The 15403-nt window shown below is 45.8% G+C and overlaps 1 protein-coding gene across 1 annotated transcript in view; it reads left to right on the forward strand.

Moving 5' to 3' along the window:
- Positions 1-1707: 1707 nt before the first annotated feature.
- cnksr3 (cnksr family member 3) overlaps positions 1708-15403 on the forward strand; it is a 42343-nt gene continuing 28647 nt past the window's right edge. The window contains exons 1-2 of the mRNA XM_062551368.1: positions 1708-1774; positions 11160-11323. Coding sequence (XP_062407352.1) covers positions 1723-1774; positions 11160-11323 — 216 coding nt within the window. The 5' untranslated portion in view covers positions 1708-1722. The remainder of the gene's footprint in view (positions 1775-11159; positions 11324-15403) is intronic.

The raw sequence follows: 15403 nt of genomic DNA on the forward strand, positions 1-15403 counted from the left end.
ATGCTGCCCAGCCATCAGATGACTCTGGGGTGCATCCGCACACTGTCAGGGTGGTAGACCAAGAGTGAAAAGTAAATGCTGTGCAGGACTATGACCACAAGAGGGAGGCATTGCCATTTAACACACGTAAACAATTAAAATTCATGGTGCAAGCATGTATTCCTTCCCAATTCCCCATTTTAAAAAATCATCAATTATTTATATTGAATTATAAGGTTCTGTCTGCATTCTGAGTAGATTTGAAATACTGAGTTAGAGTTATAATGTCCAAATATGCATACAACTTCAAGAAACACCTCATCTCACTTTATGAAGTAATCACAGAATAAGAATGTCAATAGCAAACTAATAATGACAAAAATATCAGATATAACCTTATAATTCTTAAAGGCATAGACAATCTCTGCTTAAATCATTCTAGGCCTACACTGATCAGACAGGCAGGTACATTGGGGCAAATAACGGAGAGGTTTGATAGCATTACTATCAACACTGAAACATTTGCTGTGGAATGAATAATATGTAATGGATGGAACAGCTAACATTTACATACACATGTATTCATTTGCATTCATTCATTTTTATCTGAAGTGCATAGGCTACAGAAGAATAGCATTCAAACTACAGTACAGAGGAGACTTTAGGAATCATTTCTGCATCTGTCAATGGGTTGGTCTATACTATTAGAGGCGAAGAGTGCCTTGGTGTTTGTCAAAGACTTGAGACATTTGAGAAGTTTGAGAGCTGGTAAGTAGCTCATACTAAATGTGTCTAGCCATGAATCAAACACTTGAAACTGGTAGACAGCCACTTACAATTTCGATAAATAATTCAATGTAATAATCCAAACGTTGTTCCTTAAACAGATGCGTAGAAGGCCATAGGCCAAATCTCTCTGCTTCACATAGGCTATTTATGTCTAATGAAGCTGCTGTCCTGTTACCCTCTGAATGTACATTAAAATAATATTGTGGACTTGACCAAGGTCTTAAGTGACATTATTTAAATTCATCTCACACTAGGGCTTTGCCTGATTAGTTCCTTAAATAATTTTGGCTCTGATCTAGGTCTCTGATCTGAATGAGTCCCATGGTTTCTAAGTTCCCATGAGAAACCCAATCACAGGCAGCACCACAGAGGCTGGTGACTGTGGTTATGTAAAGGCTTTAATTTGTAAAACGAAGCCTTTCCCATCGGAATACCACTGGAATTATAGAGATACTGTGGCAGCTTACTTGAGACATTTATCCTTACATGATATTAGGGGTTGGTGGTTTCTTCATTAAGATGCTTTAATTGGCTATGGGACAATCTTAAATATTGTCTTTGCAGATGTGATGATAGGCCTACCAAGTACATTTCGTGTATAAAGCTTAATTGTCATTGGGTAGGACACTACTACCTTGTCTAAAAGAGACGCGCACAAGTTATTTGGCGTGTTTTTTGTGCACGTAGCGGCCAGATAGCGGCTCTGGCAACTCACGCGAGTGGGGCTGACCCAAAACTGTAATCTGATCCGCCCGCCCCCTCTACTGTTTACTCTCTAAACTTATCGTAGCAAATCATGCGTACAGTCTGAATCGAGGCACCAACGGTAGAGCGTGTTTTAGGTTGTCAGTGGCACCAGACCACTGTTGGGTAGCAATGAGATAACCCACGGTAGATCTGAACACCAGACTATTTTTAAAACGTCTTAGTTATAATACTGCACTGTCCACAGCGATGGAACCTGTAACAAAGTGGTCTCCCACACAAGTTGTCGACTGGATGAGAGGTAAGAAATGAAGTCACAGTAGCCCAACGCGGTACATGCTAAAAGTTGAGGAAAGTTTTATTTATTCTAGCCTATATGTTGTGATATCATCCTAAAATGTGCGATTTATTTAATTTTCCCGACTGATTGGTAAATTTTTTCTAGCCTACACTGCTGATGATCATTCACATATTCGTTTTTACTGTAGGCTACAGGCACTGTGGCAAAAAGGCTAAACATTAAACAACATAACTAAGCTAAACTTAATCATCTTTTTTAGTCGAGCTGATTAAACGTGACGGAAATATGAGCTCAAAATCGTTTTTTATTTATTTCGGATTTACTTAGGCTACTGTGAATATAGTGTTTACAAACGGTCACTGCTTAATGTCACGCTAATGCTTCAAAGAGGGACGATGGATGGATTTGTGTTTACTGTGGGAAGTTTGCACGTGCGCTAAGCCAGTCTGTGACCTATGGCGCTCATAAATGCTGGTGTTCGGTTATCTAAAATGAATGCCTTTGGTAAACTTTCAATATTTGTCTCTTTTTTCAGTTTAAAAAGCCTTTGTTTTCATGATTAAGGGTATGTAATACCAGTGTTTTAGTGCTGGTGGATTTACTGTAGACCCCAAAGCAGTTTAAAATTCAGCTTAATGGCAATGCATTACTTGATACAAAGATAATCTCCTAAACCGCTTCATTCCACTCATATGTTTTATAAATTCATCTCCACGCTTCCCTTTTTTGGTGACCATGGCAATGGATTTGTAAGACCCCCCTTAACCTTGTTCCTGTCACCCACACAAAAGAAATTCCATAAATTCCCCCAGTATTCAATGGCCAAAGGGACTAAAAATCCCCTTACATAGTCAAGGAAATGAGATCACAAGCCAAAGCTAGAAGTGAGTGGTGAAAGTTGTGATGAATATGATGGAATCAATGCAGGCAATAATAATGGTTATTTATCCTATCTAATCTGATTGACATGGAGGAATATGTCATGCTCTTGAAAAAGGTTCAGACGTTGATCTTGCAAATTGAATACATATTCAACAAGCAAAAAAAGGGTTATTTCTGTAACATATGTGACCCTGTAAAGCGGAACCAGTCGTTTCGGTAAAATTAATTAAATTAAGTTATTGTGCTCACGTGAACGGCCATAAACTAAGCTTTCCAACGATATGTATATCGAGGGTATTACACAAACTATCGCTAAGATAACAGCATCCAAAGTTGACATGGTTCTCCTGTCACGATATGCCAGAAGAGGAGAAATCACCTTTTTAAGCAGCGCGTGCACAACGGGAATGACAGCAAATGTGTTGAATCTTCGCCGGGTTTAACAGTCAAAACGTATGTTTTTCCGTGAAATGCGTTCACGATATGAAACTGTAGACTGTATACAGTCGAATGAGGCGAAAACGTGAAATTCAACATTTTAACCCGGAAGTTTGTTATTGTTGATTTTCTCAAAATAACGTTGTGCGCAAAACGACTGATTTCGCTATGAATGGTCACATATCACCCGTGACAATTTAGCCTTCTGTCAAACAGAGAAGCACAGAGGAACTAGACGATTCATAAGTTATCTCACAGCAGCTGTAGCCTGCTACTGCAACTTATAGGACTTCCTTGCATTACTTATATACCACGGCTTCTTCTTCTTGGACCTATACTACATCTCTCCCGCCATGTGTCATCTGTCCACATATAATTATGAGACACGCATGACCTATTAATGGTTCAATGCATTAATGCAAGTTGAATGTTGAACTGCTGGTGAAACCCTGGACAATGGAGATTTACTGAGAGGTTATTGTGCTTTTTTGATTGGGAATTGTTTAGGAAAGGGTTGGGGAGGGGGCAGTAATCATACAACCACAGGCTTAAAGAGTGATTTGTTGCACAAGCTTAAACCAAACTATTGGCAGCAGTGACCATCACATCCAGTAAGGGTTTTTTTTGGGTCTCTTGCAGGACATCTCCTGATATAGGTTCCCATTTTCTCTAATGAAGTAAATGGACAGAATATAGGCCCTGTACGTTCCCTCGTGTCATCAGACCCTGCCAAATGAAATGGTCTGAATGGTTGCTGGAGGTCTCGAGGCCAGTGAGGCCGATGGATGGATGCTGTCTGCCGAGTCGCCACTGTGGCATAATCCCCAGCCTTTGTAAACCAGGACAATGGGTCATGAAGCCGCGGCTCCAGACAATGGAGGGGTTAGCTGAACTGCAGCCAGAAGGGTGTTCAGAATGCTGGCTAAGAGCTGCGCGGGTCGTGCACTCTGGTGGTCTTTTAAAACAAGACCAGGCTCACTCTTTATCTCTGCCGTAGGTGATAAGTCCTCAATCAATAAGTAGCCTAATCTAGTTCCTATGGGTTAAATTGAGCAAGTTTACGACGTAGCATGTGACCAATTTCAGAGATATGTAGATATCAGCCTATGTGATTGCTGTGTTGTGTTTGGAGCGCAAAATATTATTGCTAGTTTCAGACGAGTAGCTCTGTGTTTACACTGTTATAACAGAGTGGGGAATAGAGTTGTTTATGGTGTGTTTAGCATTATGGGCTTCCGTATCTAAAAAGCTTTCATTAAGCTTGTATCACTCTCTCCCTGCCGCCAAGCGTGGGGCCGGGCATTACACCATTGGTTCTCTAAGTGCATTTGTAGCCACATTAAGTGGATTAGAAACTTCTTCTGGAAACGTGAGGGAGCAGTCCTCTTCGCTGACCTTTGTAGTAAGCTATGTAAATGGCATCATAAATAAATTCCTGTTGCACATTCGCGCCTATCCCCCACTGCATTATAAACACAAGGGGAGTGGTTCCTGCAAATGTGAACCACATGCTTTGTTTGGAAACAGTCCGGTTTAACCCTCTCTCTCTCTCTCTGGGTAGTTAATATGTAAACCTGAGTTATCAGAGAAGTAGTTGAGAACCAGAGAGGTTGATGCTGAGGACTGTGGCAGAGCAGCTATGAGGCTCCTGTCAGGGCAAGTCTGCATTTTTCAAATGACAGGTGCTATTATGCCCTTCCACAGCCCTGCAGCTCAGGCCGAATGCGTAGTATGCGTGGAAGTATGCAACTTTGATCGGGTGCTTTGAACACTACGTGGGCTGTTTGAATTGAGAATTTGTTACAGTTAGCTTGAAACGGTTTGAGTTAGCGCTGGATTCCCCCCTCCCCTCCCACCCAAGTAATTGAAACTGCTGTGTTTTTCGGCCTTCCGGCCTTCCTCAACAGCCTCTCACAGCCCCGCTGTGGAAAATGTGAACAGCCTTTGAATAGGCTTAACGTTAGCACTTTTATTAGGAATGAAGTGAACACTTAATCAGTGATGAGGGTAGAGACGGCAATGTGTTCTTTCCCCAGCCTTCAGTGCAGTCATTGTTATGTGGGCTACTTATCTGAGGGAGAGAAGTCTCAGCCTTTCAGCTCGCCTCAGTGTTGTCTTCTGTGGCTCCCCCTTCTCTCTGAGTCACCAGGTGTCCCGGCTCACTCAGTCAGCTTATCAGCGGCAGGCTATCTGTCTGTCCCCTCTTTCCGTCCACCCCGCCACCACCACCACCACCACCACCCACACACACAAACACACAGACTCCCTCTCCCTCTGCCATGACACACAGCACCTGCTCCAAACATCACCTGTCTTTTGTCACAGCAGCCTTGAGTTATGACAGATCCTTCATGCTTGCATGGTTCACTTGCATGGCTGGAAAATGATCAAGCCGCCACCAACCAATGTTTTGGAAGATTTTTTATGAAGGAGATTTCAGGGCTTGGCACACAGCTGTTTTCTGGGGAGATGTTTTATGCCAATATTGCTGTCGGCGGGTTCAGAGGAAAGAAGTCCCCCTCCGGTGTTTTTGTTTCTGTTACCTGGGCTGGGAACTTCATGTAACACCCAGGCACAGGATCCAAACTAATGAGGGGAATCATCTGGTTCCCAGTGCAGGGCGAAAGCAAGTCAAATACCTGCTGCTAGAGAAGTGCTGTTCTCTTGGACCACGCATCTCTCTCTCTCTCTCTCTCTCTCTCTCTCTCTCTCTCTCTCTCTCTCTCTCTCTCTCGCTCTCTCCTTGAAGCTGATGTGGAGTTCAGAGATGTGAGAAGTTGTACAAGAGCCCCCCCCCCCCCCCCCCCCCCCAAAAAAAAGTTTCTTCTTTCATCTTTGGATCTTTTCAGGATCTTAGATACCCATGGTGGTATTGATAGTTTGTTGTGTTGTTGTTTCAGAGATATTTACCTTGTTATGAACTTTTCTCTTATTACTTAATGTTTTGGAGAAGGTTATGAAACTCTACACAACTTCAGTGGGAGGAGAGGATGTTACAGAGGTGTTATGTCACTTCTGGATTTATCCCAGAATACACACACACATGTAGAGCTAGTGAAAACAACCCAGTAGCTGATTGCAGAGAAGGTTTGTTTGGAAATACCGACTGAGAGAATTGTTCATTTTTGGTCGAGGAAATCCTCTTTCCCCACCAAGCTGTTCCTGTGAGATAATGCACGTCTCTCTCTCTCTCTCTCTCTCTCTCTCTCTCTCTCTCTCTCTCTCTCTCTCTCTCTTTCTCCCTCTCTCTCTCTTTCATTTTCTCTCCCGCTGTCTCTCTCGGTTCCTCTTCGGAGGACCGGACCAGCCATGTGAAATAAGATTGATGTGTTGCCCAGAAGAGAATGGGAGAAAGGGTGGGAAGTGAATGCTTTGAATGCTTTTCAATCGACCCTTCCTCTCCGGTCCACTGTCCCTGGCCGGGTTTGTGTCCGACAGGGTGGAGTAAACATTCCCTTTGTTGACCCCCTTATCCCCACCCTTACTCCACCCCCCACCACCCACCACCCGTGGCTCTCTGGAATGCAGGTCCAGGCCAAACTCCACTCATTCATGGCCCTGGACAGCAGGGGCACGTGCCTGTTTTTTTGACGGACGGAGCCGGCCCGCTCAACTTAAGCTCAGGCTGTTTGCTTTGCGCTCGAGAGCTGTCTGCCTGGGGGGACACTGCGTCAGCGCTTTCTCTTCATGCGCTGCAAGCCCACGCGCGGCACAGCCCGCAAGCAACTGCTGCCAACGCCGCTCGCTAACGCCACTGCTGCTGTTGCTGTTGCTGTCGCACCATCAGATGTCTGTGTAGTGATCAGAGACTATCTGGGAGGTCTGGGAGGATGGTAGTGGCACATGGCAGCATAACTCACTTGTGCTATAAAAGCAGACATGACTGTCATTGTTGCCAAACATTGAGTAATGCTCCACTCAGTAAGTGGAATTAAAGATGACTTTATGGACACCTCTTGCCTATTTATGGCCTATTTATATACTACGCAGTCAATGTTCGTATTGACGTGAGTGTGAGATATAAACCACCGTCCTGGGTGGAGTCAGCAGAAGCAGCTAAAGCAGAAGCAGTCTAACGACATTGCTAATTGAGAAAAAACATTATCTCAATCTTGGAGCGTCAGGTTCTCATTTGTCCACACCAGGTAGTAAGGATTTGGCACATGTTTGCTTTTCCAGCATATTATTTCAGTTTTTGTATAGTTTTAGGGAAGGCTGGCAATAACAGCTGACATCATTAATCTTCCAAAAAAGGGTTTTCACAGGCGGGGAAGAACTGATTTAGATCACGCTACAGCCCTTGCAAGGGAAGCGGTCCATGGGTGGCCGACAGTTAAAATAAGCAAGATCTACATCGGTGAGGATGTGTACATTTATTTGTGTGGGGATTAGCAGTGAGGGTATTCTGAATGTTGCTTGTTTTCATGCCTCTGACCAATGATTAACTGAGCTTAGTGGGTGTGGGTGGAGTGGGATTGGACTGTGGTAATTCCCATAGTTCTCTGACTGCACCGAAACTCTTGTGGTATTTTATGAAATTTACCTTGGCCATATAGGAGTGTGAGAGAGAGAAGCGCCTGTCATAAAGTTTACTGCGAAGTGCAGCATAGTATTCTTATTCTATGCCTGCTATGCTTTAACCTCAGCAGTTTTGTCTTTTACTACTATGTGCAGAAAAGTATATAGTATTTTTTGAAGCATCATGTTAAGTTATTGAGTTTGTAGAACACCATGTTATGTTTTTGGTGTTCTTAAGTTTCCATGTTACAGTTCCGATTTGAAGGCCGTGTTAATCCAGTCTTTTTCCAGCTGTCTTGCCGAGCCCATCCGTGTCCATTGGCAAAATCAACGGAATGTAAGAGAAGTCAGGGGGAGCATTCACTGTAGACTGGCAGTGGTCTCACCCGGAGGAGGAGTCTTGAAAGACTCTCAATTGAATGCTGAGAAAAGGACTGTATTGTCGCACCCCTGTTCTCCCCCCCAAGGTTCATCTGGTGTTAATGCTAAAGGCAGATCCAGTGCAATTGCCCTTTTGTGTGTGATGCGATTTCCCTACTGTTTAGGGCTATTGGTTTAAAAGGCCGAAAGCCAAGACTTTGAATAAGAGTGGAAGAAAAGGCAGTGAAGGAGAAAGAGACTGTGTGTATGTGGAGTGTGGGAGAGAGAGAGAGAGAGAGAGAGAGAAAGAGAAGTGAGAGAGAATGATAGAGGAGGAGTAAGAGTGGCTGAGAGACAGAAAGGGAGTGAGTGAGGGGGACAACAACAACAGCACTCTTTAATTTAGTGACAAAACCCCAGTGAAGCAGGGCCCCTCTAATGGAGCGCCTCTTGTGCATGTGAGTGGCCATGGTGGCATTAGTGAGAGACTGTGGGAGAGGCTTGGACTCCTGGTGGATTTACTCCTTGTTGTAACGTGTGAAATACGCTGTTCAGGAATACGGCGCTTTGAGAAATACTCAAGAGAGTTAAGACACTGTAGGCCCATGACTGGCCTCTCTTGCAGGTCATTAGCATGCTAGATATATTTCTTGATGTAAAGTGTTTATAGTTTTAATACCGCCACTGAAGCTCTCACGTGGCTACTAATCTTTAGCCTGCTTTAATGCTTGCATGCTCTCTTTTGAATTCTAAATGGAGGAAGTAACAACTATAGCATCAATATAGCTGCCTTTTTAATAGGCGAAACTGATAGCTTCTCTCTTCTGGGCCTTCTGTGTAAATATTTAATGGGTGTGGACAGGTGTGTTTTGCAACGTGGTTAACTCGTGTAAAACCTCATGCCTCTGTTGTGAGTTTACGCTCATGGCTATTTTTCTTGCTCCTCGTTACTGTCCCATGGAGTGAAGATGTGACACCGTGAGAAGTTGTGCTTCACTTTCTTCACTTGACACGCTTTGAAGTCAAAGCCCAATGTCAGTGTACTGCAGGAGCCATTCAAAACTTGCAGCATTAGGCTAACTAGCTAACTAACACAAAAATACTTACTAAGCTCTAACATGTGTAGTTTTATAAGGTCTAACATGTGTAGTTTAGGGAAACGGATGTAGGTATTTGTCTTAAGTTGATTGGTTGGTCTGTGATCTCCTCCATCTTCAGTGCAGTACATAGATGGAGACAACCACCCAGATCAAGTATCAGAAACTGGAGCCCTGTACGCTAGTTAGCCATTTATGACCCTCACACCAACACAGCCGCTGTTTGAACCGCAATGGCCCAGCAAATGTGAACATCAATCAAGTGTCCAGAGCACTAATTACCCCACTCACACTTATTACCAACCTGTTGATATATGTGTTACTTCACATCTTAAAAGCAGCGTGGTCATTGTATTTTTTATAGGTGTCTGTAAGGTACTCAGTTGCATAGATGTAAAAGTCATTTTATGGTGACCAGGCTGTCATCGTTCACTGATGGTATCTCCATACCGTGCATGGAGTTGCTTGTGAACGTGGGGCTGCTGTTGCTCCTGGCAGCTGTTGTGTCACGTAGAGGGCCTTGACGGGGCACAGTTGACCCTTGACCTCACAGAACCCATTTCAGCAGAAAGCCTTTGATTTTCAGGGGCTCTGTCTGCCCCCCACCCCTCCCACAAAGTCAGTCCTTTTCAGACTGTTGTCGCTGCAACAGTGGTCAAAGGGGCCTATGTGGCCCCATCCCCCGACCACAAACACAAGCATAGTTTCTAGAAGCAATGTCTGTGGGTTGCGTTGACAATGAGAGAGAGAGAGGGAGGGGAGGGTGTTTGTGTTTTTTAGACTGTGTCTCGGTCGTAATTACTGATGAAATATAGCAGATTTCATTGGGGTGGACGGGCTGCTGGAGCTCTGTCTCATTACAGGGCTGGTGCGTTAATCCTCAACACATCACAGCAAGAACAACAGTTTGTTAGCAGCTTTTGTTTGTTTTCGTTCGAACTGATCAAACAAAAAAAGTGGCGGCGGCGGCAGCAGTGCAGCGGTGATTTGCCTCAGCAAACAACGTCGCGCGGGCGGCTCTCTCATTATCCGCCGCTTCAGAGCGACTGACCCCCGCGGCAGAACGAGCGGGCCATCTGTCACCTCGCTCGCCAAATAAACACAGGCCTGACCGGTGCCTGGTGTTAAAACGGCGGCAGTTGTTTTCTTTCTCGGGTCCTTCCCAAAGCTCTTTATTTCACTGCTTTTGCAAACGGTAGTGCCAGTTGCTCAGAACGGAGCGTTCTCCAGGCTGGAATTGCCACCAACTGTTTTAGAAACCCACAAGTGGCCTCAAACTTGACATACCCCACAAGATTGACTGAGCTAATATGCACTTCCCTGGACTATATTTGCTGTATTTGTCATAACGTTATTAACCAAAAATATGGAGAATTTGCAGCGCAGCGATGTCCGGTCTTCTCAAGTGCGGACGATCTGAGCTCGTCCCATGCGGCGTCGCTCTCTCTGCTCTTCTCCAGTCCGGCCACTGGAGCCTTCGGGCGGCAGCGTCCTGCTCCGATCACTCCCACAGGAGGCGCACTGCTGTCCTCCTGACACACGCTGTCGAGCCTGACATTTTCAGGCCAAAGCAAACAAAGTGTTCTGTTGACTCAGTTCCTCAGTACCCGTACTGCAATTGGCCCCCGTCGGTTGAAAGATCCGGCCCGGCCTCGGTCGGTGGACTCACCCTCCAGTGAAGCGCTGAGGCATGACAGCTCTCTGCGTAACTCGGCTTTTTTTCTGTGTATCTTCGCTGGGCTGGTCTGGGCCTTCGCTGGGGCTGGCGCTGCACTCCGAAGGTGCTGTGCTATCTTGAGAAAAGGCCGTGGAGGAGCTGGAGGTTTTTTCGCGGCCAGAGCAAACAGAGCCGTGTTGACTCAGACCCTGTGTTTACACCAACACCTCTTGCATAGGGTGTGAGGAGCCCAAACCCACACTCGCTTGTAGCCTCTGAAAGAAACTCTTTGTCTAACCCCACCTATATCCCTCCTTCCCTCTCCTTCTCTCTCTCTCTCTCTCTCTCTCTCCTCTCTCCCCTCTACTGTCTTGCTCTCTCTCTCCCTCTCTCTCTCTCTCTCTCTCTCTCTCTCTCTCTCTCTCTGTCTCAGGGTTGGATGACGGTCTTCAGCAGTACGTGCAGAACTTTGAGCGAGAGAAGATCGACGGCGAGCAGCTGCTGAAGGTGTCCCATCAGGACCTGGAGGAGCTGGGCGTGGCACGCATCGGACACCAGGAGCTCTTTCTGGAGGCCGTGGACCTGCTCTGTGCCTTAGTGAGTGATGCTCCTCTCATAGAGGAAGGTGCCCTGGCCTGGCGGTGTGTTTTATGAGAACCCCATAGACTGTACACATACTCATCCTACATCCACATATATAGTATGCATCCTATATATGATGACCCCCCATCATGACGAAGGTTTTGAACACAGTTTGCCAGTAGCATTGGCACGTTCCATTTTGAAAAGGACGTAGAATGGATGAATCAAGTATTGTACTGTGTTCTCTGATGTTACAATAGTATATATTCAACTTTGATTCATAAAGATTAAACTCAGTTGCAATTTTACAAGCCCAATTAAAACCTTGAATTTAGCCTGGGTATTGAAATAGTCTGTTTGACTAAATGGCGCCCTTTTTGGCAACCCCAATTGAACTTCAATGGCTTTCCGATCTAATTCGATTCCATTTTTTAGTGGCTATTTTTAAGTTCAAGATTTTCGTATGAAGGAGGGCACAACCATGCCTCATGTTCATGACAGCTCTTTGGTTATGCACAACCTCTCCTAATTCATCAAAACCAAGATAAAAATGATTTCCATTCTATGTAACCTTTAAGTTAAAAATCCATTCAAATTCAGCTGCAGTAGCAACAGATTTGAAACAAAATATTGCTAAATATTGCTGTTGAAAACCGTTGACTGTTGAGTTGACATTCCTTGTTAACTTGTTGTATCAGTCCACGAGTATCAGTCAAATATTGACACTGAAGTGTTTATGTCTGGAGTTTCAGTTAGGGAAGTGCAGGGAAGTTGTGTGTTTTCAGTTAGCATAAGCAAATGGTAGCTCGACTGGACTACTTAACCTAACCAAACATCAGGGACTGGAGAACTAGAGAATCTAGAAGCAAGATTTTTATTTTCAATTTTTTTTGTGATTATTCACTATTTTCAGAGTGTATAGGTCAGTTGCTAAATACACATTCTGATAGTCCTTTGACCAGATATGTTATTTTAGCTCCAAACAGGAGTTTGAACCCTTCTACCCTCCTCTCTTGGGTGAATCATGCCCCTTTGGAACTGGTCCAGTGTTTCAAGGCAAGCTCTCACAAGGTCGTCATGTTCCACAGCACCATAGTCATCAAATAGCCGATAGCAGTCCCAGGTCTGGAGGACCATACCAGCTGATTTTTGTATGCTTGTGGAGGAGAAACTTCTAAGAGTTTCTCACACGTGAGAATAGATATGGCAGGCTAGTTTACATACAGAGTGTAACTTATTTAAAGACATTAGTCAGTGTCTTGAAGAGTCTTGAATGGTGTGTAAAATCTACAGTCGATAAATCTTAAAAAGGCCTCGTAATGATAATTCCTCTCTCCACCGGGGACATGTGCTGCTGACTACTGATGCTATCGTCGATTGAAAATGACCAAACACAGATCTCCGTTTGATGGTCGGACATCAGACATAAATCTGCCTGCTCGGTGCAACTGTGCTGACTTTCATCACGCACCGCGCTATCATCAGGCAAGATCTTTGGAAATGGCCATGTAATGGCGGTGGGGAGAGCCTGTCTCCGGAGGCCTGTAATGATGATTGCGGTGGATGTAATCGGGAGCGAGGAGCGAGGCCGACCTGCGTGGCCCCAAGGAGCGTGCCTGGGACACGGGAGGAGGCTGGCAGAGGACAGGAAGGCAGGGATTATGGAGGAATGTCCGCTCAGCTGTCTCTCTCTCTCTCTCTCTCTCTCTCTCTCTCTCTATCCCTCTCTTTCTTGTTTCTCTCTCTTTCTCTATCAAGCTCTCTTGCTTCTCTCTCTTTCTCTATCACTCTCTCCTTCTTTCTCTCTCTCTCAGTGTTTCTCTCTATCCCTCTTTCTCTGCTGCTTTCTATCCCTGTATCCTGTTATCCATGCATATCTCCTTTGCCCCCATTGCTCCTGATACAATTCCACAAGATCCATTCTCTCTCTCCCTCTCTCTATCTCTCTCTCTGTTTCTCTCTCTCTATCTCTCTCTCTCTCTCTGTTTCTCTCTCTCTCTCCCTCCCTCTTTCCTTGTGCCGGAATCCCTTCAGTTCTGGTTGCTCTGCAGATGGCCTTTGAGCAGGAAGTCTGCATCGTACATTTCCCTGACCGGATCTTTCGCTGTGGCGGATCCGTTCCGTAACATTAAGTGCAGCGGCCTCTCTCTCCCTCCCTTTCTCTCTCTCCCTCCCTTTCTCTCTCTCTCTCTCTCTCTCTCTCTCTCTCTCTCTCTCGCACCATCTCTCTCACAAGCCCCTTTCACATTCACCGAATTTAACGCTAAATCAGCCAAATTTAACGTTAAGGCTGTTCCTTTCACATTGACGACACGGGGTGGGGAGTCAACCCGCCTCGGCAATCCAACCCGTCTCGGGGGGTAGTATCAGAGCCGAGCCGTGTTGAATATGAAAGGAACAGAGGTCAACCCCGCTATTAGGGGTGTGTGACTGATGACGTATTTGGCCAGGCAGGAGGTTAAAATACAGGAAAGACACAAGAGACTAGGATAACTTTAGCTGCTGTGTCCATAGATATATGTGTGTCCAACAATCACGTTTTTTATGCTGAGAGTGCCCTGAACCTCATTTTCTCAGCACTTCGGTCAAGTGTTTATTGTTGCTAGGTTACCAAAACCGTCTGCTGCCAGCAGCCAGCAGCATGTCTTTTTAGAAAGTTTGCCTAATGATAGAGTTCTAGCTAACTAGCCAACGAGCTAACTGTCAGAGCAGAAGTTGTTCAGGACTCAGCACACTGAAATATGACTTCGACAGACAAAAGGACCTCATTTGGCATTCAAATAACATAACAAGTGGCCCGCCATCATTTGGAAGCTACACCACGTAGAACTAGCATGACAGTTGTGTTTATCAGTTTATCTCCGAGGTCCAAGGCATGCTTAACGTCATTGTTCACTCCCAAATTGCGTGTGACGTGCTGCTAGGCAACGCCTCCCATAACTCGCCTCTGAAACCGGCTTCAGACAACCCCGGGACCAGAACACGTCTACCTTTCACATTGCGAAATCCCCTGAACCCGCTATTTCTTAAACGCTAATGTATCGTTTCTGAATGTGAAAGGGGCTACAGTCTCACACTTTCACTCATTGCCGTTGTGCTGTGGCTCTATAGAAACCACATGGCTCTCAGTGGAAGTGTCTGGATCCTCACATGTGCTGTTCTTCTCAGCACACACTGCTGCCTCTCATTAATCCCAGGCCTGAAGGGCGGCCTTGTTGTTGTTGTTGTTGTTGTTGTTGTTGTTGTGTTGTTGTTGTTTTACCATCCACTGTGCGCTGCTGTGCTGTGCTGTTCTGTGTTTTTCCTCACAGAATAGGGCTGCAGTCAGCCCTTTTTTATATGAGAACGTTAATGAGTATAATAAGTGCCTTCCTCCCGCATTCTGAAGCCTCTTTGGTGTAAACGGTTGGGGGTGGGGGAGGGTCCCGACACAGTGCAGTGTGTGAGTGGACAAACGGTGGCCGCCCGCGACTGGGCTCTGACTGTCTGACATGTGAAAACAACTGACCCCCATGCTGCTGCCGCTGTGTTAGGAGCTTGGACACAGAATGTCCCGTGGCGATGTGTGGTCCCCGACGATGACGAGGAGGAGGAGGAGGAGGGGGCCCCGGGGTCTTCTGGTGACACGGCACACGGCACATGTCGCTCGTTTACAGCCCGCATTCCGGCCCTGGCTTTCTGACGTCTGCGGTTGGAGAGGGAGAGAGAGAGAGAGGGAGAGAAGGGGAGAGAGATAGAGAGAGAGGGAGAGCGAGAGGGTGGGAAGAATGTTTCCCCCTGGAGCGTTGGCTCTCGGAGGAGCCATAAAGTGCTGCGTTTGCGCCTGGAACCTGTTGTGTTCACACCCAACTGTGCACTCGGTAGCGTAATCCTGACCTGGAATCAGCGGCGCGCTGGCGGCGGGTTCCTGTGCAGATTGCCGGCGATGAGAGGTGGGCGCGCAGAGGAAGCGGACAAGAGGGAGTGGGAGGAAGGCCCACGGTGGAACACCCTGAAACCGCCATCATGTGAGGCCATGGAGAAAGGCAGTATGGGGGTTTTTGTGTTGGACTGGGGTTTCCCTCTCTCTTTCTCATTCTCTCTCTATCTCTCTGT

This window comes from Sardina pilchardus, chromosome 12 (genome assembly GCF_963854185.1).
Source record: "Sardina pilchardus chromosome 12, fSarPil1.1, whole genome shotgun sequence".
In the NCBI taxonomy this organism is placed as follows: domain Eukaryota; kingdom Metazoa; phylum Chordata; class Actinopteri; order Clupeiformes; family Clupeidae; genus Sardina; species Sardina pilchardus.